This window comes from Nycticebus coucang, chromosome 22, assembly GCF_027406575.1.
Source record: "Nycticebus coucang isolate mNycCou1 chromosome 22, mNycCou1.pri, whole genome shotgun sequence".
NCBI classification, from domain to species: Eukaryota; Metazoa; Chordata; class Mammalia; order Primates; family Lorisidae; genus Nycticebus; species Nycticebus coucang.
The window spans coordinates 51,074,341-51,100,976 of record NC_069801.1 but is presented as its reverse complement, the minus strand read 5'-3'; the positions used below and the strand labels follow the sequence as shown (position 1 = coordinate 51,100,976).

The following is a 26,636-nucleotide window of genomic DNA, read 5'->3' as shown; positions in this document are numbered from 1 at the left end:
AGCTTACGAACTCTAGGGGCCAATGAATTATTCATGCCACCATTCACTTGGAGGCCCTTTCCACCTCACCTCTCTTCCCCCTGCTCCAGACCCTCAGATCCTGGCCTGCCTGACCTCTGCAGACCCGTAGGAGCCCCTAGAGCAGAAATGCAGGCAGAGCTGGGGTCCTGTCTCCTGTTGGCAGTGGCCCTGCTGGGCCCAGGCCCTGGAGCCCAAGCGATGAAAGGTAAGTGCTCCTGGGACAGCCGGGTCCTGGGAGGAGAGGAGAGGGAGGACCAGCCAGCCAGGGGCTCAGGAGGTTTCTACACATCTGTAAGAAGACAAGAAGCGCAAACCCCAATTGGGAGAGTTGGCTGGGTTGAGAGTATTTGTTTCTGAGATGAGGGATGATAGTATTTATTTAGTTACTGCTGTATGCTGGATGTTTACATATGTGATTGCAGTTAGTCTTACAACAAACTTCCAAGTAGGTATTACGTGCACCCCCTGCACATTTTACAGATGAGGAGACTGAGAGCTAGAGGTGTTAAGTAACCTGGGCTGCATGGTTACTGAGGGTGGAGGGAATAGCTCAGAGAACTGTTAGAGGTTTATTGCTGGAAGCAATCTTTATTTTCCTCCTGAGATCCTGCTGTGTGCCCCATTGCCAGCAAAATGGAATCAGAGTTCCTTATTATGGCATTCAGTGCCCTGTGAATACTGGCTGCAATTTCCATATCTGCCTCAGTTGCCCACACCCCTTGGGCACATCATGCTCTGACAGGAGAATCACAAGCCTTTCTGGAGATGCCTCGTCCTCAGGGATATTTTCTTTGTTTTTGTTGTTGTTGTTGTTTTTTGTTTTTTTGAGACAGAGTCTCACTTTGTCACCGCCAGTACAGTGCCATAGCCTCATAGCTCACTGCAACCTCAGACTCTGGGGCTTCAAGCGATTCTTTTGCTTTAGCCTCCCAAATAGCTGGGACAACAGGCACCTGCTACAATGCCTTGCTATTTTTATTTTTTTAATTTTTTGCAGTTTTTGGCCAGGGCTGGGAACCTGCCACCTCCGGCATATGGGGCCAGTGCCCTACTCCATTGAGCCACAGGCGCTGCCCAATGCCTGGCTATTTTTAGAAACAGGGGTCTTGCTCTAGCTCAGGCTGGTCTTCAACCTGTGAGCTTAGGTGTGTTTTGTTTTGTTTTGAGACAGGGTCTCATTTTGTTGCCCTCGGTAGAGTGCTGTGTGTCACAGCTCACAGCAACCTCAAACTCTTGGGCTTAAGCAATCTTCTCGCCTTAGCCTCCCAAGTAGCTGGGACTACAGGACCCACCACAAAGCCTGGCTATTTTTTTAGAGACAAGATCTTGCTCTGGCTCAGGCTGGTCTTGAACTCCTGAGCTAAGGCAATCCACCCTCCTCAGCCTCCCGGAGTGCTGGGATTACAGGCGTGAGCCACCTCACCCAGCCATCCTCACGGATTTTAAGCCCTGCTTTCCCTCTAAAAGTCTCTTTTCTCTTTTCCACCTGAGAACATCTGCCTCATCCTTCAAGCTCAGATGAAGGAAGCCTTCTATTACCTTCCATCAACCTCAGAAACAGTGTCACTGGGGCTCTCAGAGCTCTCTGCTTGCTCTGTGGTCCTAGGTGGCTTTACGCAGCTTTGACTTTTCCAAGCGTTGTTTGCCTATGTGTGAAGCTGGGGCAGTATCCTTTCCCTCTCCTGCAAGGGCCGTGCATGTGCACAGGGGCTCAGCAACCAGTCAGTGGCATCTCATTTTCCTGCAGGCTCTCATGGGGAGGCATTGTACGCAACTCGCTGGCCACCCAGTCACTGGTAGAGGCCACCCAGTCACTGGGACAGACAGGCATCTTAACCCATACCTGGGTTGTGGGAGGAGCTGGCTGCTCCTATTTTCCAGCCACTAAGGCTCTAGTAGCCCTGGGGTAACCCTGGGGGTCAGTGTGCCTGGCTGTCATAGTGAACAAGACCTCCACTTGTGCTGGTGCTGGGTGGCTGGGCTGCAGGAACTCTGCTCTGAGGCTCTCACAGCTTTTACTGCCCAGTGGGCAGAGCTGGGCTGGAGAAGAATAAGGACAGTCCCTAGACAGAACGTCCCTTTGTCCTCTTGCCATAAAGGTGAGGATTAGATGCCATTCCTGCCCTGTCCTGCAGCAGAGCCAGGCAGGGTGCTGATAACTCCACCTGGTGTGCCCTCTGTGTGGACTTTATCCGTCAAGTGTTCATAGCCACCGCTCATGGGCATTGTCATCCCCATCTCACAGATGCACGACTGAGCTCACAGTGGCTAAGCAATCACACACCTTAGCCTTTGTCCATGCCATTTCCTGCCCCAAATCTTCCCCAACAAACAAAATCACCTCATTCATCCCCATCAAACTCAATTAATCACGTCCTCCGTGAATCTTATTCCTCCCCTAATACTGGCCCCAGCAAGGTTAGCTTCCCTTGCCCTGGACCTGAGAGCCTGTGGCCACAGCACAATCACATGTGTGGCTTTATCTCATTTGACCGACTCCTCCTCCCCACTGTGTGCTCTCCTGGGAGGCGCCCACTCTGGATCAGCATAGGACTCGTACAGGACACGGGTTTGGGCAATGAGTCTTCTCTTACGGAGACTCTGTCAAGCGTATTCTTCAAGATGGCTTTGGTTGCAAGAGACAGAAACCTAACCTGGATGGGTTTCAGCAAAAAGGAATGCGTTGGCTCTGTAACCAGGGAGGCAGTATACCCAAGCTGGGCTCAGGGATGCTGGCAGCCAGCAACTCTTGGCACCAAGGTCATTTCCACTTTTCATATTGTTCTTCTAGTCGGCTGACAGGATCTATCCATAAACCCCAAACACAGTCTCACCTAGAGCCCCCATGCCCACTTAGGGACTGGGAGAGAAAGGCTTCTGATCCAGACATTCTCACCTGGAGCACACGCCCACCCTGTTGGCCAGTCACTGTGGAGGTGGTGGGATTGTCCAGCTAGAGTCACATGTCCACTCCCCACTCCCAGGCAAGGAAGAGGAGAGAGAGTTTTACCACATGAGGGGAAAGGAGGGGAGCAGCGGTTAGAAGAGGGTGTGTTGTAGGAGGTGGACCAAGGGACGCTGGCCCATAAAGCAATAGATGTCAACTCAGCAAGTAACTTCCCTGTCTGGGGCTCAGTTTTCTCAACCGTCAAATGAGTTGATAACACCTGACCTGCCTATTTCATGGGCCTGTTGTGAGGATTGTATCAGATCTTTCACTCATTCAGGAAATATACCCCCAGCTCCTGCTTTGTGCCAGGATCTCTGGATGCAGCAGGGAGCAAAACAGACAGCAATCCTTGCCCTCAAAGAGCTTATGTTTCTGTGGAAAGAGACTGATGATGAACCAAATAAATAAGTAAGTAGAATAAATAGTATGGCAGGTGGTGTTGAATGCTCAGGGAGAAAAATACAGCACTAAGGTCTGGGCAAGGGAAAGGTTTCAGGGTGTAAACAGGGTGGCTGGGGATGGCCTTGCAGAGAAGGTGACCAAAAATGTGCTGGCTGTTTTTTAAGCTTTTAATTATGAAAAATTTCAAACATACACAAAGTAGAGAAAATAGTATAATGAATCCCTGGGTCTCCATAACCATCTTCCACAATTATTGACCATTCTGCCTTTCTGGTTTCTTCTGTCTCACCCCATCCCCATTTAGGAGCAGGTGGAGAAGTCTAAAGCCAATCTTAGATGGCATATTATTTACCCATAAATACGTCAGGATATGTCTCTAACAGAGAAAGACATTAAGCTATACACAAGGTCTGACAATTAAGTACGCGAACTTGCCACATGCCCTTACGTGGGCAGCACTATACGAAGAACTCAGTAAGGTTTCATAACCTTGGTGTTTCAATATCTCACAGCAGTGTTTGTGTGGATGTCTGACAGTGTCTTGCTGATTGGTGTACACTGTCATTTTTGTGTGTTTTGGGTGTCATCGCAAAAATGAGCTTGAATTAGAGCAACGAACAAACATTTGTACATTTCTTTTTTTTATTTATTTTTATTGTTAAATCATAGCTGTGTACATTAGTGCAATCGCCTGTACCCATTCTAAGATGCACCATAGATGTGGCCCCACCCATTACCCTCCCTCCACCAAAACCTCCCCCCTCCCTTCCCCTTCCTTGGCCCTTTCCCCATAGTCTTGTGCTATAGTTGGGTTATAGTCTTCATGTGAAAGCTATAATTTAGCTTCATAGTAGGGCTGAGTACATTGGATACTTTTTCTTCCATTCCTGAGATACTTTGCTCAGAAGAATATGTTCCAGCTCCATCCATGTAAACATGAAAGAGGTAAAGTCTCCATCTTTCTTTAAGGCTGCATAGTATTCCACGGTATACATGTACCACCATTTGCTAGTCCATTCGTGGGTCGATGGGCACTTGGGCTTCTTCCATGACTTAGCAATTATGAATTGGGCTGCAATAAACATTCTGGTACAGATGTCTTTGTTATATTGTGACTTTTGGTCTTCTGGGTATAAACCTAGTACAGGAATTATAGGATCGAATGGCAGGTCTATTTTTAGGTCTCTAAGTACTCTCCAAATATCCTTCCAGAAGGAACGTATTAGTGGGCATTCCCACCAGCAGTGTAGAAGTGTGCCCTTTCCTCCACATCCACGCCAACATTTCTGGTTTTGGGATTTTGTTATGTGGGCTACTCTTACTGGGGTTAGGTGATATCTCAGAGTAGTTTTGATTTGCATTTCTCTGATGATTAAGGATGATGAGCTTTTTTTCATGTGTTTGTAGATTTTGCGTCGGTCTTCTTTAGAGAAGTTTCTCTTCAAGTCCCTTGCCCATTCTGAGATGGGGGTCACGTGTTCTTTTCTTGTTAATACGTTTGAGTTCTCTGTGGATTCTGGTTATTAGACCTTTATCAGAGGTATAACCAGCAAATATTTTCTCCCATTCTGAGGGCTGTCTGCTTGCTTTACTCACTGTTCTTGGCTGTGCAGAAGCTTTTTAGTTTGATCAGGTCCCAGAAGTGTATTTTTGATACTGCTTCAATTGCCTGGGGAGTCCTCCTCATAAAATATTCACCCAGGCCAATTCCTTCAAGAGTTTTCCCTGCACTTTCTTCAAGTATTTTTATAGTTTCATGTCTTAAGTTTAAATCTTTAATCCAGTGAGAGTCTATCTTAGTTAATGGTGAAAGGTGTGCGTCCAGTTTCAATCTTCTACAGGTTGCCAGCCAGTTTACCCAGCACCATTTGTTAAATAGGGAATCTTTTCCCCACTGAATGTTTTTAATTGGCTTGTCAAAGATCAAATAACGGTAAGTACCTGGATCCATCTCTTGGTTCTCTATTCTGTTCCAGACATCTACTTCTCTGCTTTTGTGCCAGTACCATGCTGTTTTGATCACTATGGATTTATAGTACAGTCTTAGGTCTGGTAGCGTGATTCCTCCTGCTTTTTTTTTTTTTTTTCCTCCTGCTTTGTTTTTATTGCTCAGTAATGTTTTGGCTATTCGAGGTTTTTTCTGATTCCATATAAAACGAAGTATATTTTTTCAAGGTCTTTAAAGTATGACAATGGAGCTTTAATAGGGATTGCATTAAAACGTATGACAATGGAGCTTTAATAGGGATTGCATTAAAATTATATATTGCTTTGGGCAGTATGGACATTTTAACAATGTTGATTCTTCCCAGCCATGAGCATGGTATGTTTTTCCATCTGTTAACATCTTTGGCTATTTCTTTTCTTAGAGTTTCATAGTTCTCTTTGTAGAGATCTTTCACGTCCTTTGTTAGGTATACTCCCAAATATTTCATCTTCTTTGGCACTACTGTGAAAGGAATAGAGTCCTTGACTGTTTGTTCAGTTTGGTTATTGTTGGTATATATAAAGGCTACAGATTTATGGGTGTTGATTTTGTAGCCTGAGACATTGCTATATTCCTTGATCACTTCTAAAAGTTTTGTAGTAGAATCCCTAATGTTTTCCAGATATACGATCATATCATCTGCGAAGAGTGAAAGTTTGATCTCTTCTGACCCTATGTGGATACCCTTGATTGCCTTTTCTTCCCTAATTGCAATGGCTAAAACTTCCATTACAATGTTAAAGAGCAATGGAGACAATGGGCAACCTTGCCTGGTTCCTGATCTAAGTGGAAATGATTTCAATTTAACTCCATTCAATACGATATTGGGTGTGGGTTTGCTGTAGATGGCCTCTATTAGTTTAAGAAATGTCCCTTCTATACCAATTTTCTTAAGTGCTCTGATCATGAAGGGATGCTGGATGTTATCCTTTTCTGCATCAATTGAAAGAATCATATGGTCTTTATTTTTAAGTTTGCTTATGTGTTGAATTACATTTATAGATTTATGTATATTGAACCAGCCTTGAGACCCTGGGATAAATCTGACTTGGTCATGGTGTATAATTTTTTTGATGTGTTGTTGGATTCTGTTTGTTAGGATCTTATTGAGTATTTTAGCATCAATATTCATTAGTGATATTGGTCTATAATTTTCTTTTCTTGTTGGGTCTTTCCCCGGTTTGGGGATCAAGGTGATGTTTGCTTCGTAGAATGTGCTGGGTAATATTCCTTCTTTTTCTATATTTTGGAAGAGGTTTAGTAGTATAGGTACTAGTTCTTCTTTAAATGTTTGGTAGAATTCTGACATAAAGCCATCTGGTCCTGGGCTTTTCTTTTTAGGGAGAGTTTGTATAGTTGATGCTATTTCAGAACTTGATATAGGCCTGTTCAACATTTCCACTTCATTCTGGCTAAGTCTTGGTAGGTGGTGTGCTTCCAGGTATTGGTCAATTTCTTTCAGATTTTCATATTTCTGAGAGTAGAGTTTCTTGTAGTATTCATTAAGGATTTTTTGAATTTCTGAGGGGTCTGTTGTTATTTCATCATTACCATTTCTGATTGATGAAATTAGAGATTTTACTCTTTTTTTCCTGGTTAGGTTGGCCAAAGGTTTATCTATTTTATTGATCTTTTCAAAAAACCAGCTTTTGGATTTATTGATCTGTTGTATAATTCTTTTGTTTTCAATTTCATTTAGTTCTGCTCTGATTTTGGTTATTTCTTTTCTTCTGCTGCGTTTGGGGTTGAAGTGTTCTTCCTTCTCCAATTGCCTGAGATGTTCCATTAAGTTATTGACTTCCTCTCTTTCCGTTTTCTTGAGGAAGGCTTGCAGTGCTATAAATTTCCCTCTTAGGACTGCCTTTGCAGTATCCCAGAGGTTCTGGTAATTCGTGTCTTTATTGTTGTTTTGTTCCAAAAATATGGTGATATTCCTTCTTAATCTCATCTATAACCCATGTATCCTTCAGCATAAGGTTGTTTAACTTCCATGTTTTTGTATGGGTATGCAGGTTCCTGTTGTTATTTAGTTCAACTTTTATTCCATGATGGTCGGAGAAGATGCAAGGAATAATTTCTATTTTTTTAAAGTTGCTGAGGTTAGATTTGTGGCCTAGGATGTGGTCGATTTTGGAGTATGCTCCGTGGGCTGATGAGAAGAATGTGTATTCAGTTTTTTCGGGATGAAATGTTCTGTAGATGTCTGTTAAGTCCAGATGTTGAATGGTTGAGTTTAAATCTAAAATTTCTTTGCTTAGCTTCTTTTTGGAGGATCTATCCAGGACTTCTAAAGGGGTGTTAAAATCTCCAACTACTATGGAAGTGGAGGAAATCGAGTTGCTCATGTCTGTTATAGAGTTTCTCTTATAAATTGAGGTGCATTGTGGTTGGGTGCATAAATATTAATAATTGAGATCTCATCATATGGAGTATTACCTTTAACAAATATGAAGTGTTCATCCTTATCCTTAATTATTTTGGTTGGTTTAAAGCCTATTGCGTCTGCGAACAGGATTGCAATGCCTGCTTTTTTCTGCTTTCCATTTGCCTGGAATATAGATGACCATCCCTTCACCTTGAGTCTATATTTGTCTTTTAATGTAAGATGCGATTCTTGGATACAGCAGATATCTGGCTTGAGTTTTTGTATCCAGTCCGCCAACCTATGCCTCTTTAGAGGACAATTTAAACCATTCACATTAATTGAGAGTATTGATAAGCCTTTCGAGAGACCGGTGGACATTTTTAATCCTTTTGCGACTGTGGAAGTTGGAATTTCATCAAGAATTTTTTGGGTGGGTTTACTTTTGTGGTGGAGAATTACACTGGTCTTTATGGAGGATAGGTCTAAGAATGTCCTGGAGAGCTGGTTTAGTTGTGGCAAATTTCTTCAACATGTGAATGTCGTTGAAGTATTTAATTTCTCCGTCATAAGTGAAGCTCAGTTTAGCTGGGTACAGGATCCTGGGTTGAAAGTTATTTTGTTTTAGGAGATTAAAAGTCAATGACCATCCTCTTCTAGCTTGAAAGGTTTCAGCAGAGACATCTGCAGTTATTCTGATATTCTTCCCCTTGTAGGTAATGGTTTTCTTTCGTCTGGCAGCTTTCAGAATTTTCTCCTTCATATTAACTTTAGTGAAATTGATTATGATGTGTCTGGGGGATGTCTTATTTAGGTTGAGTCATGCTGGAGTTCTGAAACTGCTATCTGAATTTCGGAATCTCTTGGCATGTCTGGAAAGTTCTCCTTCATAATCTCATGGAGAAGAGACTCTATGCCTTGTGAAGCCACTTCATCACTTTCGGGAATCCCTATAAGACGAATATTGGTTTTCTTCAAATTATCTGAGAGCTCTCTGAGAGAGTGGTCTGTTTTTGCTCTCCATTTCTCTTCTTCTTTGAGGGTTCGGGAGCATTTGAAAGCTTTGTCTTCAATGTCAGAAATCCTTTCTTCTGCTTGCTCCATTGTTACTGAGGGATTCTACTGTGTTTCTCAGATCTTTGAGGGATGCAACTTCTTGTCTCAATGTGTCGAAATCTTTGGTCATTTGGTCTTTGAATCCGTTGAATTTTTGAGATAACTTTTGGAATTCTAATTCGATCTTATTTGCTATCCAGATCCTGAATTCAATTTCTGACATCTCAGCTATTTGTTTGTGCATGGGATCTTGTGCCGTTTCTGCCCCATTGATTCTTGGGGGAGTTGATCTACTCTGATTATTCATATTGCCAGAGTTTTTCTGTTGATTTTGCCTCATGATTGTTTTTCACCATTGCCTCTGGCCGTCCTCAGAGTTGGGGAGGTGTCTCTCCAAGATTAGACCCCAGTGGGATCACTCTATTGTTGCTGGATCTTTGTAGGGAATGACCCTGTGTAGTTCCTCTGGGGCTGCTCTAGCTAGGGAGTTCTGGTTGTGGAAGCAGCTCCGGTTTGTGACACATCTGGATCCAGCAACAGGGCTGGGGGTGGTGCGCATGGTTCTGGGAGTGCCTGGTGTCCAGTGACTTTGGCACAGAGAGCCCAAGGCTCCAGCAGTCTCTGGCCAGGAGAAGAGCTCTGCGCAGAGGCAGGGAGGGCTCCAAAGGGCACGCACCTACCAGAGTCCCTGTCCAGATGAACGGGTTAGTGTGGAAGCTGGGAGGACACAGGAGGGAGGACGCAGGGTTGTGTGGCTCCCGCAGATCCTAGTCAGGGAATGAAGAGGCCCGGTGGGTGCGGGTCACCGATTGGGGGTCGCTGCACAGCTCTTATGGATGTCTGGGCGGCGCCAAGCCCAGGAGTTTGGGGTTGCTATGAGCTGTGACGTCATGGCACTCTACCCAGGGCAACAGCCCAAGGCTCCAGTGTGCCAAAACCATCTCACTCTGTCCCTAAGGATTAAGGCTGTAAGGCAGCTCAGTCCCTGCCTTTAGGCTGCTCAATCACTAGGTTACTTTGACCTGCCCAATCCTTGCTCTGAGACCCTGAGGGCGGAGCTTGCCGGGGCAGTTCTTTCACAATGGCTTCCTGCGCCCAGCTCAGTGGCTCAGTCTGGGGCCCCAGACAATGCCCAAAGTTCTCCGCACTCCTGCTCAAAATCTCCCCATGGCAGTTCAACTGAGTGCCAAGTCCAAGAACACTGAAATAGTTCACAGGTAAGGCCTTTCCAGTTTGCAGTCTCACTGCTGCTTGTACTTACGATTGCCGGCATGATTAGGTCAATCAAACACACGCAACCACTTGCCAGTTTTCCACTGTTTTTGTCCTCCTCTTGGGGTCCAGAAGTCCCTTGCTGGCTCCCTGTATCCTCAAAGGGATGATTATAGGCAGATCCCACCGGCCAGAGATGCCTGGAGTCTTGTCTCCCCAGACTCACTGTTCCCAGTTGCAGGGAAGCTGTTACTCGGCCGCCATCTTTAATCTCTCCCATTTGTACATTTCTTGTTAAACTTGGCAAGAGCAGAAGTGGAATCAGGGACAAGTTAGTTCAAGTTTATGGGGATAATGCCACGAAGAAAACGGCAGTGTACAAATGGATTAAAGGTTTTTCGAGGGGAGAGAAACCAATAACAAGCAGAACTTATGAAAAAAACATTGCAAAAGTTTATCGAATTTTGCATCGAAATCCTTCGCTGACTGTGAAAAGCGTAGTAGATCAAGTAAACACTGACAGAGAAATAGGAAAATCTTAACTGAGAGTCTTGGCATGAGAAAGGTGTGCACAAAAATGGTCCTGAAGGAGCTCACCAATGAACAAAAGCAAAGGAGAGTCAAAGTTTGCCCAGGGCTCTTGGAGAAGCAGGAGAATGATTTGGGCCATGTCATCACTGGTGATGGAGCCTGAGTGCACCAATACGATCCCGAAACAAAGAGTCCAAGTGCATGGTGGAAGTCAGCCAATGCTCCACAACCAGAAGGTTTCAAAAGTTCAGTCCAGGGCGGCGCCTGTGGCTCAGTCGGTAAGGCGCCGGCCCCATATACCGAGGGTGGCGGGTTCAAACCCAGCCCTGGCCAAACTGCAACCAAAAAATAGCCGGGTGTTGTGGCGGGCGCCTGTAGTCCCAGCTGCTCGGGAGGCTGAGGCAGGAGAATCACTTAAGCCCAGGAGTTAGAGGTTGCTGTGAGCTGTGTGAGGCCACGGCACTCTACCGAGGGCCATGAAGTGAAACTTTGTCTCTACAAAAAAAAAAAAAAAGTTCAGTCCAAATTAAGAGTCCAAATGATGTTGCTAAACTTTTTTGATACCTGAGGGATTATTGTTTATGAATTTGTACCAACTGGAAAAACAGTTAACCAAGGTAACTATTTGGAAATGCTGAAAAGTCTGTGTGATAAAGACAAAAACCACTTGAATTTTTCATCAACAACTCATGACTCTTGCATGACAAGGCACCAGCCCACAGGCACTGTCCATGGGGGATTTTTTAGCCAGTAAACAAATTACCGTATTGGAACAACTTCCCCACTCACCTTATCTGGCCCCCAAAGACTTCTTTACCTGGTGATAAAAGAAATATTGAAAGGAAGACATTCTGTTGACATTCAGGACGTCAAGTATAATACAATGACAGCTCTGATGGCCATTCCAGAAAAAGAGTTCCAAAATTGCAAAATTGTTTTGAATGGTGGACTAGGCGCTGGCATTGGTGCACAGCTTCCCCAGGGGAGAACTTCAAAGGTGACCATAGTGATATTCAGCAATGAAAGATGCAGCACCTTTGCTAGAATGAGTTTGGGAACTTAATTGTCAGGCCTCTTATAACCCGAATACCATTGTAATGGTAAAAGAATTCCTTAATTTTATCTAATACTCAGTAGTTCATAGTCCATTTTCCCCAACTATTCATACAAAAAAAATCTTCCTACATTTGGTTTGTTCAAATCAGAACCCAAAGTCCATACACTGCATTTGGCTGATGTTTGACTCTTACTATAACAGTTGTGTCCCCACCATTATTATTTATTTGGAAGTTTTAGAGTCATTTATCTTATAGGCTGTCCCACATTCTGAATGTGGCCAAATGTTTCCTTACAGTGTCATTTAAAATGTTCCTTTACGGCTCGGTGGCCGTAGCTCAGTGAGAAGGGTGCCGGCCCCATGCACCGAGGCTTGTGGGTTTGAGCCCGGGCTGGGCCTGCTAAACAACAATGACAACTGCAACAAAAAAATAGCCGGGCATAGCCTGTGGCCCAAAGGAGTAGGGCGCTGGCCCCATATGCTGGAGGTGGTGGGTTCAAACCCAGCCCTGGCCAAAAGCTTCAGAAAAAAGAAAAAAAAAAATAGCCAGACATTGTGGTGGAAGCTGAGGCAAGAGAATCGCTTGAGCCCAAGAGTTTGAGGTTGCTGGGAGCTGTGACGTCACAGCACTCTACGGAGGGTGACATAGTGAGACTCTGTCAAATAAATAAATAAATAAATGTTCTTCTAACTTCCATGTTAATTCTCGCTTGCACACAGATCCACAGACTTCATTAGATTCAGAGCCTTTATTTTTTTGCAGGAAGACTTTCTAAGTGGCAGTGTATGTGCGTTACGTCAGGTGGGTACACGAATAGGTCTGTGTTCCGGGATTTTTAGCCTGATCTATCTGGTATAAAATTTCCTATGAAGTTAACTTGTTTGGTTTTTTTAAATTATAAAAATGTTCAAATATTTAAGAGAATTGAAAGAATTTTACAGGGAATGCCTATTCACCCAACCTTCTGGGTTTTTACCCCTCCAACTTTTTACTCAGTGATTAGAACAGACTTTGATGATGTTATCTAGATCCATTATGTCATTAGAGTTTGCAAAATTATGATTTTTCTAATGCTGTTATTCCTTCTGAAATCTTCTATAAATAACCACTTTCTCTCTCATCAGATATTTGGTTTTCTTTTTTATTTATTTATTTATTATTATTTTTTTTTGTAGAGACAGAGTCTCACTGTACTGCCCTCGGGTAGAGTGCCGTGGCATCACATGGCTCACAGCAACCTCTAACTCTTGGGCTTACGCGATTCTCTTGCCTCAGCCTCCGGAGCAGCTGGGACTATAGGCACCCGCCACAACGCCCGGCTATTTTTTTGTTGCAGTTTGGCCGGGGCTGGGTTTGAACCCGCCACCCTCGGCATATGGGGCCGGCACCCTACTCACTGAGCCACAGGCCATTGGTTTTCTATTAATAGGAATCTGGTCCTGGCTCGGTGCCCATAGCACAGTGGTTAGGGAGACAGCCACATGTCCTGAGGCTGGTGGGTTTGAGCATGGCCCGGGCCTGCTAAACAACAATGACAACTGCAACAAGAAAATAGCTGGGCATTGTGGCGGGCGCCTGTAGTCCCAGCTACTTGAGAGGCTAAGGCAAGAGAATCGCTTAAGCCCAAGAGTTTGAGGTTGCTGTGAGCTGTGATGCCATGGCACTCTACCAAGGGCGACATAGTGAGACTCTGTCTCAAAAAGAGAAATCAGTCCTTATGAGAAAAGCCAAGTAGATGTTAAATTTCTTTTCTTATTTTATCAGTTTTCAAAAAAAAAAAAAAAGAATTAGTGCCCTAGAACTTCTCCAAGAAATCAATGAGTTTCTTTTTAATTTCTTTGAGTTGTATTATGAATTCTTGAGTTTTTATTTAATTGATTGTTTCTTTTTTTTGGAGACAGAGTCTCACTATGTCACCCTCGGTAGAGTGCTATGGCGTCACAGCAACCTCAAACTCTTGGGCTTAAGCGTTTGTCTTGCCTTAGCCTCCCAAGTAGCTGGGACTACAGGAGCCTGCCCCCAATACCCAGCTATTTTTTTGTTGTAGTTGTCATTGTTGTTTGGCAGGCCCAGTCTGGGTTCAAACCTGCCAGCCCTGGTGTATGTGGCTGGTGCCTTAGCCGCTGAGCTAGTGGGGCAGAGCTGGTCCCTGTGTCTTTTGACACAACCCTGACACAATCCGAGTGGTGTTTGACATTTGCTGTCTGGGATGGCAGGACATCTAAGTACCTTGTGTATTAGCCTGTCCTAAACTTGATTCCAGCCATTTCTTTGAGGAGCCCTGGTTCATTTTAGCTGGGCAGAATAATCCTAATCCAAAGCCTAGGGATACAAAATGCTACTGGAATAGCTTCTGGGCCTTTTTAGTACACAGAACTAGGAAATCAAGTTTTTTTTAAGGAATAAAAATAAATCAAGTTCAAATTGATACTCTCAATTCAAATTAAAGATCACAGGGTTTTACTTATTTTTTAAAATTTTGTATTTCTCTCCCTTTTACACTGAAAATCTTGGCTTCTACTGACATTAACATATTTACTTGATTTATTCCAATATGTGGGGTACTTGCAAAGTAACAATATTTAATATGATTACTAATAGTCTGAATATAGTTAAAGGTTTCTTTACAGTTCATTTTGTCCTTATATATCCTAGTAGGAATGAGCCGCCAAAATACCATATTTCAAAATCATTTTTCCCCATGTAACTGTGCCTCCAACTTGATAAGCAGTTAAGTTTATTGGTTTTGGTTTTGGGCATTTAAAGGTTACTTTACATTTTGTTTTTGAACTTTTAAAATGCTATAAAATATTTTACATGATTACAAAGTCAAAATTATGAAATAAGGCACATTGGAAGATGCCCAGCGGTCACCTGAGCTTCCTTTTCTCTTTTTACTACTTTCCCTGACAGAGAATTATTCTTATTAGTTTCCTTCTATTGTTTTCTTTTTCTAAATACAAGCAAATATGAACATATAAAAACATAATTCTTTTTTTTTTTGAGACAGAGGCTCACTTCGTCGCCCCCGGAAGAGAGCCATGGCATCACAGCTCACAGCAACCTCAGACTCCTGGGCTCAAGCCATTCTCTTGCCTCAGGCTCCCAAGTAGCTGGCACTCAGGTGTCTGCCACAACACCCAGCTATTTTTGGAGATGGGGTCTCACTCTCGTTCAGGCTGGTCTCAAACTTGTGAGGCAAATCTACCTGCCTCGGCCTCCCAGGGTGCTGGGATTACAGGCATGAACCTCAGCACCTGGTCCTAAAAAACCTATTTTTAACATTGGAATAGACCGGTACATTTTCACTCAGGGGTTACTATTATTATTAATTCCAAAGGTTCCTACCACACATATCTGACACCTAGCACATAGCAATGTCCTATGTAAAATTATAGGCCCAAGCCAGGTGCAGTGGCTCACACCTCTAACCCCAGCATTTTGGAAGGTTGTCGCAGGAAGATCACTTGAACTCAGGAATTCAAGGCCAGCCTGGGCAACATAGCAAGAGCCTGTCTTCATAAAAAATTTTTAAAGATTGGCTGGGCATGAGGGTACATGCCTGTAATTCCAGCTACTCGGGATACTGAGGCTGGAGGATCCCTCTGTATAAGCCTAGGAGTTGGAGGTTGCAATGGAGCCAAGATTGTGCCACTGCATGTTAGCCTGGGCAACAGAGCAAGACCCTGTATCAAAATAAAGTTATAGGCCCAACCCCAGCTCTTCCTGTCTCCTTTCCCTACTTGCTCTTCTTCACAGCACTTACACTATTTCATATGCTCCACATTTTACCTATTACGTTTCTTGTCTGTCTTCCCCACCAGAATGTTAGTTCCCTGAGGTAAGAAGTTTTGTCTGTTTTCATGTCTGCTATAACCCCAGCACCTAGAACAATGCCTAGCACTCACACGATATTTGTTGATTGAAGAAAAGAATGCTTGATAAGTATTTGAACAATAAGGAAATGCATCAGCAAATTAAAAACATAAATGAACTGATGTAGGGTCATGGCCTAAATTAGGGCCACCCCATCCCAGAGACCCACCTTTGTAGCCAAAACCCCAGCGCTTACTCTGAGCCATCCTTCTCTCTTGCCTCAGGTGTTAAATGTGGGGGTGTGCTGTCAGCACCTTCCGGAAACTTCTCCAGCCCCAATTTTCCTAGACTGTACCCTTACAACACTGAGTGCAGCTGGCTGATCGTGGTGGCTGAGGGGTCCTCCGTGCTGCTCACCTTCTATGACTTTGACCTGGAGTACCATGACACCTGCGACTTTGACTTCCTGGAGATCTACAATGGAGCCTCAGCAGACAAGGGCAACCTGCTGGGGAGATTCTGTGGCCAGGTGCCCCCGCCGCCCTTCACCTCCTCCTGGCACGTCATGTCTGTGGTCTTCCACTCGGATAAGCATGTGGCCAGCCGCGGCTTTGCTGCAGGCTACCAGAAAGGTCAAGGCAGGGAGCAGGCAGTGGAGAGGCTGGCCCAGGGTGGAGGTGGGAGGAGAGCAGTGGGGCCAGGTGAGACAGGCTGGCTCTCAGCACCTTAGCTCGTAGGTCGCTCTGGAAGGAACTTGAACCGCCCTGCTCTCACGCACAGCTTAAGGGGCAAAGGCAGCTTCCTGGACGTCTATGACCACCCCCGGACCTTGTCCATTTCTCCTGGAGCCCCCAGAGGTCTCACTTCTACCCTCGTCCTTCTTTGCCCATGTCATGGGATCAGGCCACAGGGGAGGATGTTGTGGCTGCTGCTGCTTTCCATGGCACCTCCCTCCTTCACAGCACAGGAGTCCCCGCCCCGGTCCTCACAGGAGGGTCTGGGTGGAGCTGGTCTTGGGTCCCTACCCGCTTCCTTCCTCCCTCCTTCAATGATGCTTGACACCTGCTTCTCAGTCTAGCCGAGGGAATGGAGGCCTTGCTCTTCTTGTCTTTCTCCTGGACTCATTCCTCCTTGTCCTCAGGCTTCTGTGCACGGACACAAACCACCTCCCTCCTCCCAAGGCCCAAACCACAGGCCTTAGTCATGTCAGCTCAAAGGACAGTCACAGAAGCTCCTGGTCCACAGAGCCCACCAATAGCAATCCCAGGGGACTCAGCTGGGACACCCGGTCCTTGGTGCACTTAGAAGTATGGGCTTGTAGAACACTGAAGCATAAGAATAATAGGCTGGTGTGATCATAAGAGTACTTTTTGGAATTTTATTGTATGTATGTATGTGTTCGTTTATTTGTTTTTGAGACCATCTCACTTTATTGCCCTCAATAGAGTGCTGTGGCATCATAGTTCACAGCAACCTCTAACTCTTGGCTTCAAGTGATCCTCCTGCCTCAGCTTCCCAAGTAGCTGGGACTATAGGCACCCGCCACAATGCCTGGCTATTTTTAGAGATGGAGTCTCACTCTCGCTCAGGCTGGTCTTGAACTTGTGAGCTCAAGCAATCTACTTGCCTCAGCCTCCCAGAGTGCTAGGATTTACAGGCGTGAGCCACTGTGCCCGGCCCTAGTTTTGGAATTTTAGACCCTTATATTTTTAGAATGTTAGGATATCAAAGTTATAATACTATAAACCATGTTTTCCAACATTTAAAAAAATAGGAAAACCCTTATATCAAATGGAACTTTATGTTTTTGTTATATGAAAGAGATAAAGATGATGTTTTGGTGGTATGCGTTTATTTTGTAAGTTTATGTTTTAACATTTACTTCTTATAAGCTAATTTTTGAAAGCACAAGTCAATATCGATGGTCTCCAATGAGTTAAATTTTTACATGTAAGATATGTGACTGTGAGTGAGTTGAATTACATTAAGAAATAGTTTGAAATACAGTGTAAGAAGGCAGTTTGCCCCAGATACTGGCAGGTGCCCTGGGGGGCCACTGGGGCACTCCGGAGCACAGTTGGGGAGCCCCTGCTCAGGTTGTCAGTGTTGGAAGGGATCTCTCAGACTGTCTAAACCTGTCCTCTCATTTCACAAATGCTAAGTCTGAGACCCAGAGAGGGAAGGTGCCTTCCTAAGGTCACATAGCTGGGCTGGTGCTGGGGCAAGAGGTTACATAGCTGGGCTGGTGCTAGTTGCTCAGTACAGAGGTCCTGTCACCCAGCCATGCCAGGGGGCAGTACTCTGGAGTCTCAGGAAATACACCCAGTCTGTGCCCTCTCTGCTAGTGACCTCCAGCGAGTCTCCTGCCTCATGGTTGCACCGGCCAACCTGGCTGCTCATCACTTTCAGCAGCGTCTTCTCAGACTCCACCTGAGATTAGACTGGGTGGGTCTTATAAATTCTAAAGTTCCGGTGAAGCTCAGAGAGGCTGGGTTACTTGTCCAGGGTCACACAGCTCATATAAGGCAGAGCTAGGAGGCCACTTGTCTTCAGATGTCGTACCAACCTCTACTTCATCAGATCTTCTCTCTCAGTCTTGGTTTCCTTGTCTGTTAGGAAGCTTTGATCATATTCCTGAACTCAAGCCCCTTGGCCTCTGTGCCCCACTGGCCTAGTAGCAGTGGACAGCGAGGGTCACAAAGGTCACGTACACAGGTTCTATGGTTAGTCTTCCTGGGCTCAAATCCCACTTTCCCAATTACTAGCCATATGACCTGCTCTGGGGGACCTGATCACATCCCCTGGGCCTTGTCATTTCAACATGCTTCTGTCAGCCTCCACATTTCTTTGTTGGAGGGTTTTTCTCTGAAGTCTCAGCAGGTTACCCCCACCCACAGTGGGGATATGCTACTCCTTGGCCACCCTCCCCTTCCCTGTCTCGCTCCCTCACTCCCCTGGCTGGAGTCCCTGGGATCTCCCAGGTAAACTGCTTGTATTTAAATCCTTGTCTTGGGCTCTGCCTGGGCAAGCAAACCCAAACTCAGGGAAGTTACTTAGTTTCTCTGCACTTCCATTTTCTCCACTGGTAAATCCAAGAAACAACAGCCCATTCCTTGTAGGGCTACCGTAAGATTATAAAAGACGGCACAGGTGCTACATGCTAGCCTGTGCCTGCTACTTGGCAAGTGCTCAGTGGATGGCAATGAGGCTCCCTCCAGATGCCTGTGGGAATAGCATGGTGGGGGTGTCTGGTCCCCAAGCAAGGAGGTCAGGAGCCGCAGGGAGAGAGGAAGGTCAGTTCAAGTGTGCTCTCTTGCAGATGTGTGTGGTGGTGTCCTGACCAGCCTGTCGGGGGCCCTCACTAGCCCTGAGTACCCTAACAACTACCCCAACAATGTGGAATGCCACTGGGTGATCCGGGCCGCCGGCCCTGCCACCATCAAGCTGGTGTTCGTGGACTTCCAGGTGGAGGGCAATGAAGAGTGTACCTATGACTATGTGGCTGTGCTTGGGGGGCCCGGCCCAGCCCGTGGGCACCACTACTGTGGCAGCACCAGACCCCCAACCCTGGTGTCTCTGGGCCACGAGCTGCAAGTGGTCTTCAAGTCCGACTTTAACATTGGAGGCCGGGGCTTCAAGGCCTACTACTTCTCAGGTAGGAGGGCTGGGGCCCTGCTGGGCTCCCCATTACACTGTGGGGGGCCACAGTTTCCTGCTCCCACGGCACGTGGGCTTTCTGCACTCGTCCTGCTTGGAATGCTCCAGGACACCTGCCTGGCCAGTGCCAAGGCATCAACATGTCACTTCCTCTGTGAAGACTTCCTGGTTCACTCGGAATTAATCCCTTCCTTCAACTCCTGATAGAAGTCTTTTCCACACTGTGTCTTAACAACTGCCGTGTCTATCCGGCAGTTGTGTGTCCGCCTCCCCTGCCTTATGTGATTATCTTTGTACCTGACACATAGTAGGTACTCAGTCAATATTTGCACAGATGAATGAATGAACTCATAGGGAGTTCACAGCCTAATGGGAGAGATGGATAAGGAAACCAACATGACAGCCCATTATGATCTGTGCTAATAGTAAAAATCAGGGGTGACTTTCTAGAGGAAGAGCCAATTGAACAGTGCCTTAAAGGAGTTAGCCAGAGGCAGATGGAAGGGAAGGGTGTTCCAAGCAGGAGGAACAGCATGTACAAGGCATGGAGAACAGAGTGTGTTCTGTGTGCTCATAGTAAGAGGAGATGTTTAGCAAAGTGGGAATGCTGGGAGTGGATGGAGCAACGAAAAAGGGAAGAAGCCAGGCCATGAACTTCATTGTCAAGCCCGGGCATTTGGAGTTAGCTGCAGGACAGGTATTAGGTATTATTATTGAATTTTAACAAGGCCAATCCTCTTGAAGGGAACTGTCAATGAGATTCCCAGCTCTCAGCTAGTGTCGGTTTAAAGCAAGCTTGGGATCAACAGTCTGCTTTGCTGGTCACAGTGTCCACGAACTGCCAGGTGGTTTTAGGACCCCTGTCACACCCGCAGCCTCTGCTATAACTGCACAAGGTGACTTCTCTCCTCTTCCCCTCCTCACTGCTGCTCTTTTCACCCCACCCAGGGGAATGCCAGGAGGTGTACGTGGCTGTGCGAGGCAACTTCTCCAGCCCACAGTACCCTGGCTCCTATCCCAACAACATCCGGTGCCACTGGACCATCCGCCTGCCTCCTGGCTACCGGGTTAAGGTATTCTTCCTGGACCTGGACCTGGAGGAGCCCAACAGCCTGACCAGGACCTGTGACTTTGACCATCTGGCAGCCTTTGACGGGGCCAGCGAGGAGGCACCCCTGCTGGGGAATTGGTGTGGCCACCACCTGCCACCGCCCATCACCTCGAGCCACAACCAGCTCCTGCTATTGCTGCACACGGACCGCAGCGCCACCCGCAGGGGCTTCTCTGTGGCCTACATTGGAGGTCAGCCGGGCCTAGGGTGTGGTGTGCTGCTGGGAGAAGGCGAGGCTCTGCAGCCTGGGTTTGCAGCCTCCTTCCTCCATCCCGCCAGCTTGTCCTGACCCCCAGGAATGCTGTTCCCGTGGGTACCCTTGTGTCAACTCCTGGAGCCTCTGAGATCATACTGCCGTGTCCCTTATTCGTTTCTGATATTGCAGACTCCTCCTCTTCCAGCTCCCATCTCCACGAGTACTAACCCTCCCATCTGGCTCCTTCCCCAGGGGCCCCTGACCCTTATACTGTGGTTTATCCCCTGTATGTAGGGGCAGTAGGCAAAATACGGTAATGCTGATTATGGTAAATAATTGGTATAACCATGGAGCTGCCTACCAGCCCTGCTGTGGCATTCAAAAATACCGATTGAATAAATGGTACTTGTGTTTTCTCACTTAACAAGAAGTCTGGAGCTAGGCAGCTGCATTATTGATTCGGGGACTCAACACTCTTACAGGTGATATTTCTGAGATTCTTTTAGCCTCATGATTACCATGTCTCTGCAACAATTCCAGGCATCATGTTCATGGTCAAAGCTGGAAGAGGGAAGAGGAAGAGCCAGCCACAAATGTCCCCTTATCAGGAAAGCAAAAGCATTTCTAGAAGTTCTCACAAGACTGTTCCTTGTGTCTCACTGGTTTGAACTTGGTCTGATGGCCGTGCCTGGCTGCAGAGCAGACTGGGGGAGCTGGTGCTTGGCTTGCTCAGGCTCCATAGTGTTGGTTTGATTGGTTGGCCAAGAGCATCCACCATCTTTCCCCCTCCTCCCACCACTCTTCCCTGTGCTCTGGACCCACTGAGCCCTCTGCCTGGCCAGGCAAAGCGCCTCACTGCGCAGGTATGGAAACAGATGCCAAGAGACAAAAGGATGTCATTACAGTCACATGGGCAGTCGGTGGCACAGTCGGGACTAGAACCCACTGTCCTGTCTTCTCCTTATGTGTCTGAGCAGCACATGAGAAGGGAGCCAAGAAAGCTCAGATAGGTGAAGGCCACATCCAAACCCTGCCATTGATGGGCCACACAAGTGGGCTTAACTGTAAACGGGTCGATGAATGCTCTAGACAGGTCGTGTAGATAAAATTAGGTAACGCGGGTCACAGTGCCTAGCTCCAAGGACTTCGTTCCCTCAGGAAAGATGTCTTTGGCCTGTTCAGCATCGAAAGTTCTCTCCTCTTTCCTTACCCCGTGTGTTTTCCTACTCCCTGTGTGGGGAGTTGGAGCCCCAGTGACGGTAGAGATATAGGGCTACAGCCAGCTAGTGGTAGGGAGGGGGCCTTGGGCAGCCCCCACCCCTGTGGGCTGGAGCAGGTCAGCAGACCTGTGACTGTCCGTGCAGTCCCTTCCTCTGACTCTGTACTGTAGGCAAGCGAGCACTCCCAAGAGACAGGTTCCCTTGGGGCCCCGCCAGCTGGCATGGCCCTTTCTCTCCCTAGGTCTTAGTTTTTCCACCTGTAAAATGAGGCATTGACTAAAGGGGCTGTAAAGTCCCTGTTGCCCCTGATAATCTTATTTCCGGAATTGTCCCCGGTCTCCCCCCAGCTGCACGTGGTTTAGGACGAGCCCATAGGGCAGACACTGAGTGAAGGCAGGGGCTCTAATCCTGGCGCCATTCTAGAGGCTTCAGTGCAAGAGCCCTCACGCCCTCTGCAGCCACCTCCTTTCTCCCCAGATCCCTGTGGGAGCCCAGGGTCAGACAGGGGTACTCGTGCTGGGCGAGGCTCCAGAGTGGCCCAGGCTGCAGGAGGCCTCTCTGTTGGAAGGGTACCCATAGCATCCGTCAGGGGTGACACACAGTCCAGTGCCTCCAAGATCATGGCGGGAGACAGCAGGCCCATAAATCCCTGACTGCCAGACATCAGAGGCTAAAATATGTCTGAGACATTTCCCGGGGAGGAGTGAGAGTTCCAGGCCTCTGCCCGCCAGCTCACCACCCTGTCCTGCACTCACATGTACACACACAAATACACACATGTACACACACACGCACACGCACACGCACATATACACATGCACACACATACACACTCACAAACCCAGATACTCAGGGTCACATTCACACACCATCCTGGCCTGTAGGACACGCAGGGGGCTGCCAAATAGGATGGAGAAACCTTGAAACGTGGAATCCTGAGGACCCAGCGGTTAAAATCCCAGTTCCCTCCCCACCCTCCCTGTTTTTCCTTTCCTTGATTTTCCTTCAGAGCACTCAGACACTTATGTGTATTTTGCATATTTATTGCCCCCCTCCCCAAACTAGAATGTAAGCTTTACAAGGGCAAGAATTTGGGGCTTTTTTTTTTTTCCCATTTCTGTAACTGTGGTAAATGTTTGTTAAATGATTGGATGAACAATGGAATGAATCGTCTAGTCTTTGCCAAAGTGATTAGCAAACAGTGGCTTTTATTATGATTAAGAACATCTGGCTAGGTATGGTGGCTCACACCTGTAATCCTAGCACTCTGGGAGGCTGAGGTGGGACCATAGCTTGAGCTCAGGAGCTCAAGACCAGCTTGAGTAAGAGCAAGACCCCCATCTCTACTAAAAATAGAAAATTATCCAGGGATCATGGTGGGCACCTGTAGTCCCAGCTAGAGGCTAAGAGGCAGGAGGATCCCTTGAACTAAGGAGTTTGAGGTTGCTGTGAGATAGGCTGAGGCCACTGCACTCTACCCTGGGCAACCAAGTGAGACTCTGTCAAAAAAAAAAAAAAAGTAAGGAAGGAAGGAAAAGAAAGAGAAAAGAAAAGAAAATTCAATTATTCATTTAGCATTCACTGGTCTTGCCAAGCTTGGTGCTGGTGGACTCAGATGACACTGAGGGAACCAGACGTGGGGACTGCCCTCAGAGCTCATAGTCTGAAGAAATTGAATGGACTAACGTGTGAGAAATATCACACACTAGGCCTGGAGCGCTACATAAGTGCCTTCCCCACTCTGGGCCTTGGTTTCCCTATCTACTACCCTTTGCAGGGGAGAGGGCACTGTTGGGGAGGTGAGAATTGGACTACCTGCCCCAAGGCCTCAAGCCCCTCCCTCTCATTCCCAGTGGTGCCCATGAACGTGAGCTGCTCCCGCACAGACTTCCAGATCCTGATCTCCGCGCAGGCGCTGGCCCCACTGGAGCGGACCAAGGTCTACCTGGGCAGCCGGAGCTGTGCCGCCCAGGAAGTTGGCAGCAACTTCAGGATCCAGGCCCGCTTTGACACCTGTGGCACTGAATCTCAGGTAGGGGGCTGGGAGGAGGGGGCAGGCAGGAGGGTGGGGCCCTGATCCCTGCTGGAAGGCCCCAGTCATTCTCTGGTGATCACACTAGCCTGGAGGCAGAGCTCAGCCCTTCTTGCCTTTATTTACCTCAACAAACCTGTGAGTGCAGAGGTAGCAAAGAACTCAAATAGGGTGGACAGAGAACTGGGTCCCCTTGTGCATCCCAGAGACATCCTGAAGCCTCGGCCAGCCATTCCTCCTGATGGCCCTGTTGGCTGCCCCTTGGGCAGAGTTCTTGACTCTCCCTTTCCTTCTCCCTCAGAGCTCCCCAGGGGCTCCGAAGTCCTCAAGTGCAGAGCTGTCAGGGCCCTGCTCACCCCTCCCAACCCAGCAAACCAAATCCTCCCCTGGGCTCTTCGAAACAAAAGAGCCTGTCAAGGAATGGGACTCACCTCCCTCAAAAGGCCATGAGGTTTACAGGTGAATTTTTTCTACTATCCTTGTGTTTGGAGGCCATGAACACAGGCAGAGGCCCTCAGAGGGTCACGGTGGAGGCCCAAGCAACCTGCATATTTGTACTCTTAGGGACAGGTCAGGAAGCGGGATGGGAAGAGAAGGAACAGTGGCTTCTGATGAGAAACTCTGCGGCCTTGGAATCCAGGGGATTTGCAGAAATCATACGCTTTCCAGCAAACTGTCTCCACCGTACAACATCAGCCATACGTCCCTCTTTGCATCCCCAGCCTCCTGGCAGCCACTGTTCTTTTGATTTGAGAAGAAGAGGTGTCAGTCCTGGCTGCCAAGAGATTGTGCCCTCACCCCCACTCCATGCCCTAAGTCCTGCAGGGGTTTTCTTTAGGACAGAACCACATTCCACAGAGTTGAGGAATGATGGAGACAGACTCCCAGAATCCTAAAATCCCAGAACCAAGGACTCATAGACACTCAAGCTCAGGGTCACGAACCACCACCAGTTTCGCTCAGAACTATGAAACCATGGACTCTTGGGGTCAATATCTTGGAAACATAAAATCCAAGGACCTTAGATTCATGGAATCTCAAGGTAATCCTTATAAATCCCAGATCCACAAGCATCGACCTCTGTGGAGAGTTGCTTTCAAAGAAGCACAACTCAACTAGCCAAAGCAATGAAGTGATGCCAAGCTTTACGTGTGTCTCTTTAAAAACATTAGAGATGTGACTTCAAAGCCACCAACGCCATGTCCTGTGCGGCTTTTCTTCCCTTCTCAGCTCTCTCACTCACGAAAGCCCCCTAAAACTTTCCCCCACCCCTAGCATCTGCAATTTTCCCCTCCTTTCCTTATTATGTAACTCTGGCCCTTCTGCTCTCGGGTCCTGTGTTTTACAGCGGGGAACATTGGGACTCTAAGTGGGATGGCAGACAGCAGCGAAGCTAGGACCAGGACCCAGGCTCTGGAGCTCTGCCCCCTTGCTACTGACACCCCCACATATACACATATACAGGGGAACAGGGTCAGCTCCAGTCCCTTCAGGTGTGAGTGAGTGCCCCGTGCTTCCACAGAGAAGGAACAATACTTCCGTGATTGTCAGTGTGCTGTACATCGACTTCTCGGCTGCCGGGCAGGATGACGTCCATGAGTATGAGGTCCTCTGTGAGCCACGGCGCAAGGAAGCTTCTGTCCACCTGCTGTCTGGCTCCAACTGGCTTGGGCCCTATGCTGCCACTGCTGAGCACCTTCAGGAAGCGCCACCCAGGGACGAGGCAGAGGCACTGGATAGCCCGGTGACCGCGGTGGCCCAGGATACAAGTGACATCATCTTCCTGGGACTTTGCATCCTGGCTGGAGTCCTCATGGTCATTGCCATTGTGGTCCTGATGCTGCTATGAGCAGGCAGAGAGGGACCTGGCATCTGCATCCCTGTAAGGCAGCTCAGAGACCTGCAACAGAGGTGGGATAGGTGCCCCTCGGAGCTTCGGTTTCCTAGAGACAACCTCTCTCTGCCTAGCATCTCACAGGCTGGCATGAGGCTCAGAAAAGAGCATAAATGGAAAAGGACTCTGTAGACTGTAGCACGCCACGCATGTATATCAACTGCTCTTACTGTTAGTCTTAAAGATGCTTGGCTACGGGAAAGAACTCTCCCGTGTGTGTGTTACTTGTCAGTTTGCACAGTTGCAGGCTCTCGTGGCAGAGTGTGTATAAAGCTGACTCATTCTGTGACATATGAGGGTTTCACCAACACAAGGTACAAATAATGGCCCTGCTGATTTTCCCAATTAATTGTTCACCCTAAGCCTTCAAGTAGCAGGAAGTCCAGTATCCATCCGGAGCCCTTTACCCTCCTAAATAGACCCAGAAACCTTTGGGACTTAGTCTAAAGCAAGGCAGCTCTGCCTCCAAACTCTAGGAATTGAGAACCAGGAGCTAAAGCCCTATCTAGTGCTGTCATTTCAGCCCCGGCCACATGACGTCACTGTTGAAAACGGCCTGCGCATCCTGCCGAGTGCTTGTCGGCTGAGGTGGGTGATGCCCTTCTGGATCATGTCCCTTCTATAAATCAAGGTGGACCCCACGCTGTCCTTGTAGTGAGGCTGGAGGCTGAAGACTTGGTGTTTCTCTTTCATGTTGGAGTTTTTCCTTCAATGTCTTGTGATCCTTGACTGAAAAGCGGATTGAAGTCCCATGTGTCTCTGTCCTCGCCTGTGAAGTTGAGCCCTTCCTTGCCCTCCAGAGTTCTTTCTGGAGTCCTCTGTACCTTCTCCTGCCTTTGGACTTCATTCAGAGCTACTCCAGTCGACTCAGAGCTACTCCAGTTCACTCACAGTTTTCTAACTCCACGTCTGGGAGCAGGGGTTGAGTTCCCATCCCTTCCCTATGAGAAGACCTCTGAGATTATTATGCAGATTGGTTCACCCTTCTCAGAGCTCTTCTTGATATAAAGAAATGGAGCAATCTTGTTAATGAAAAATAAACAAAACTTACGTTTATAACACACCATGTTCTTTTGCTTACCTCTATATTTGCATAATGATCACTTGAGTGAGTCCTTCCACAATGGACAT

At 47.2% G+C, this 26,636-nt stretch overlaps 1 protein-coding gene across 1 annotated transcript; it reads left to right on the top strand.

The window, feature by feature from the left end:
• Positions 1 to 69: 69 nt before the first annotated feature.
• CDCP2 (CUB domain containing protein 2) lies at positions 70 to 25,691 on the top strand. Its single transcript, XM_053576293.1, has 6 exons — positions 70 to 226; positions 15,680 to 16,027; positions 18,715 to 19,050; positions 20,001 to 20,354; positions 23,433 to 23,611; positions 25,134 to 25,691. Exons 1-6 carry the CDS (start codon positions 148 to 150, stop codon positions 25,458 to 25,460), a joined length of 1,623 nt encoding a protein of 540 aa, XP_053432268.1. The 5' UTR covers positions 70 to 147; the 3' UTR covers positions 25,461 to 25,691.
• Positions 25,692 to 26,636: the final 945 nt, after the last annotated feature.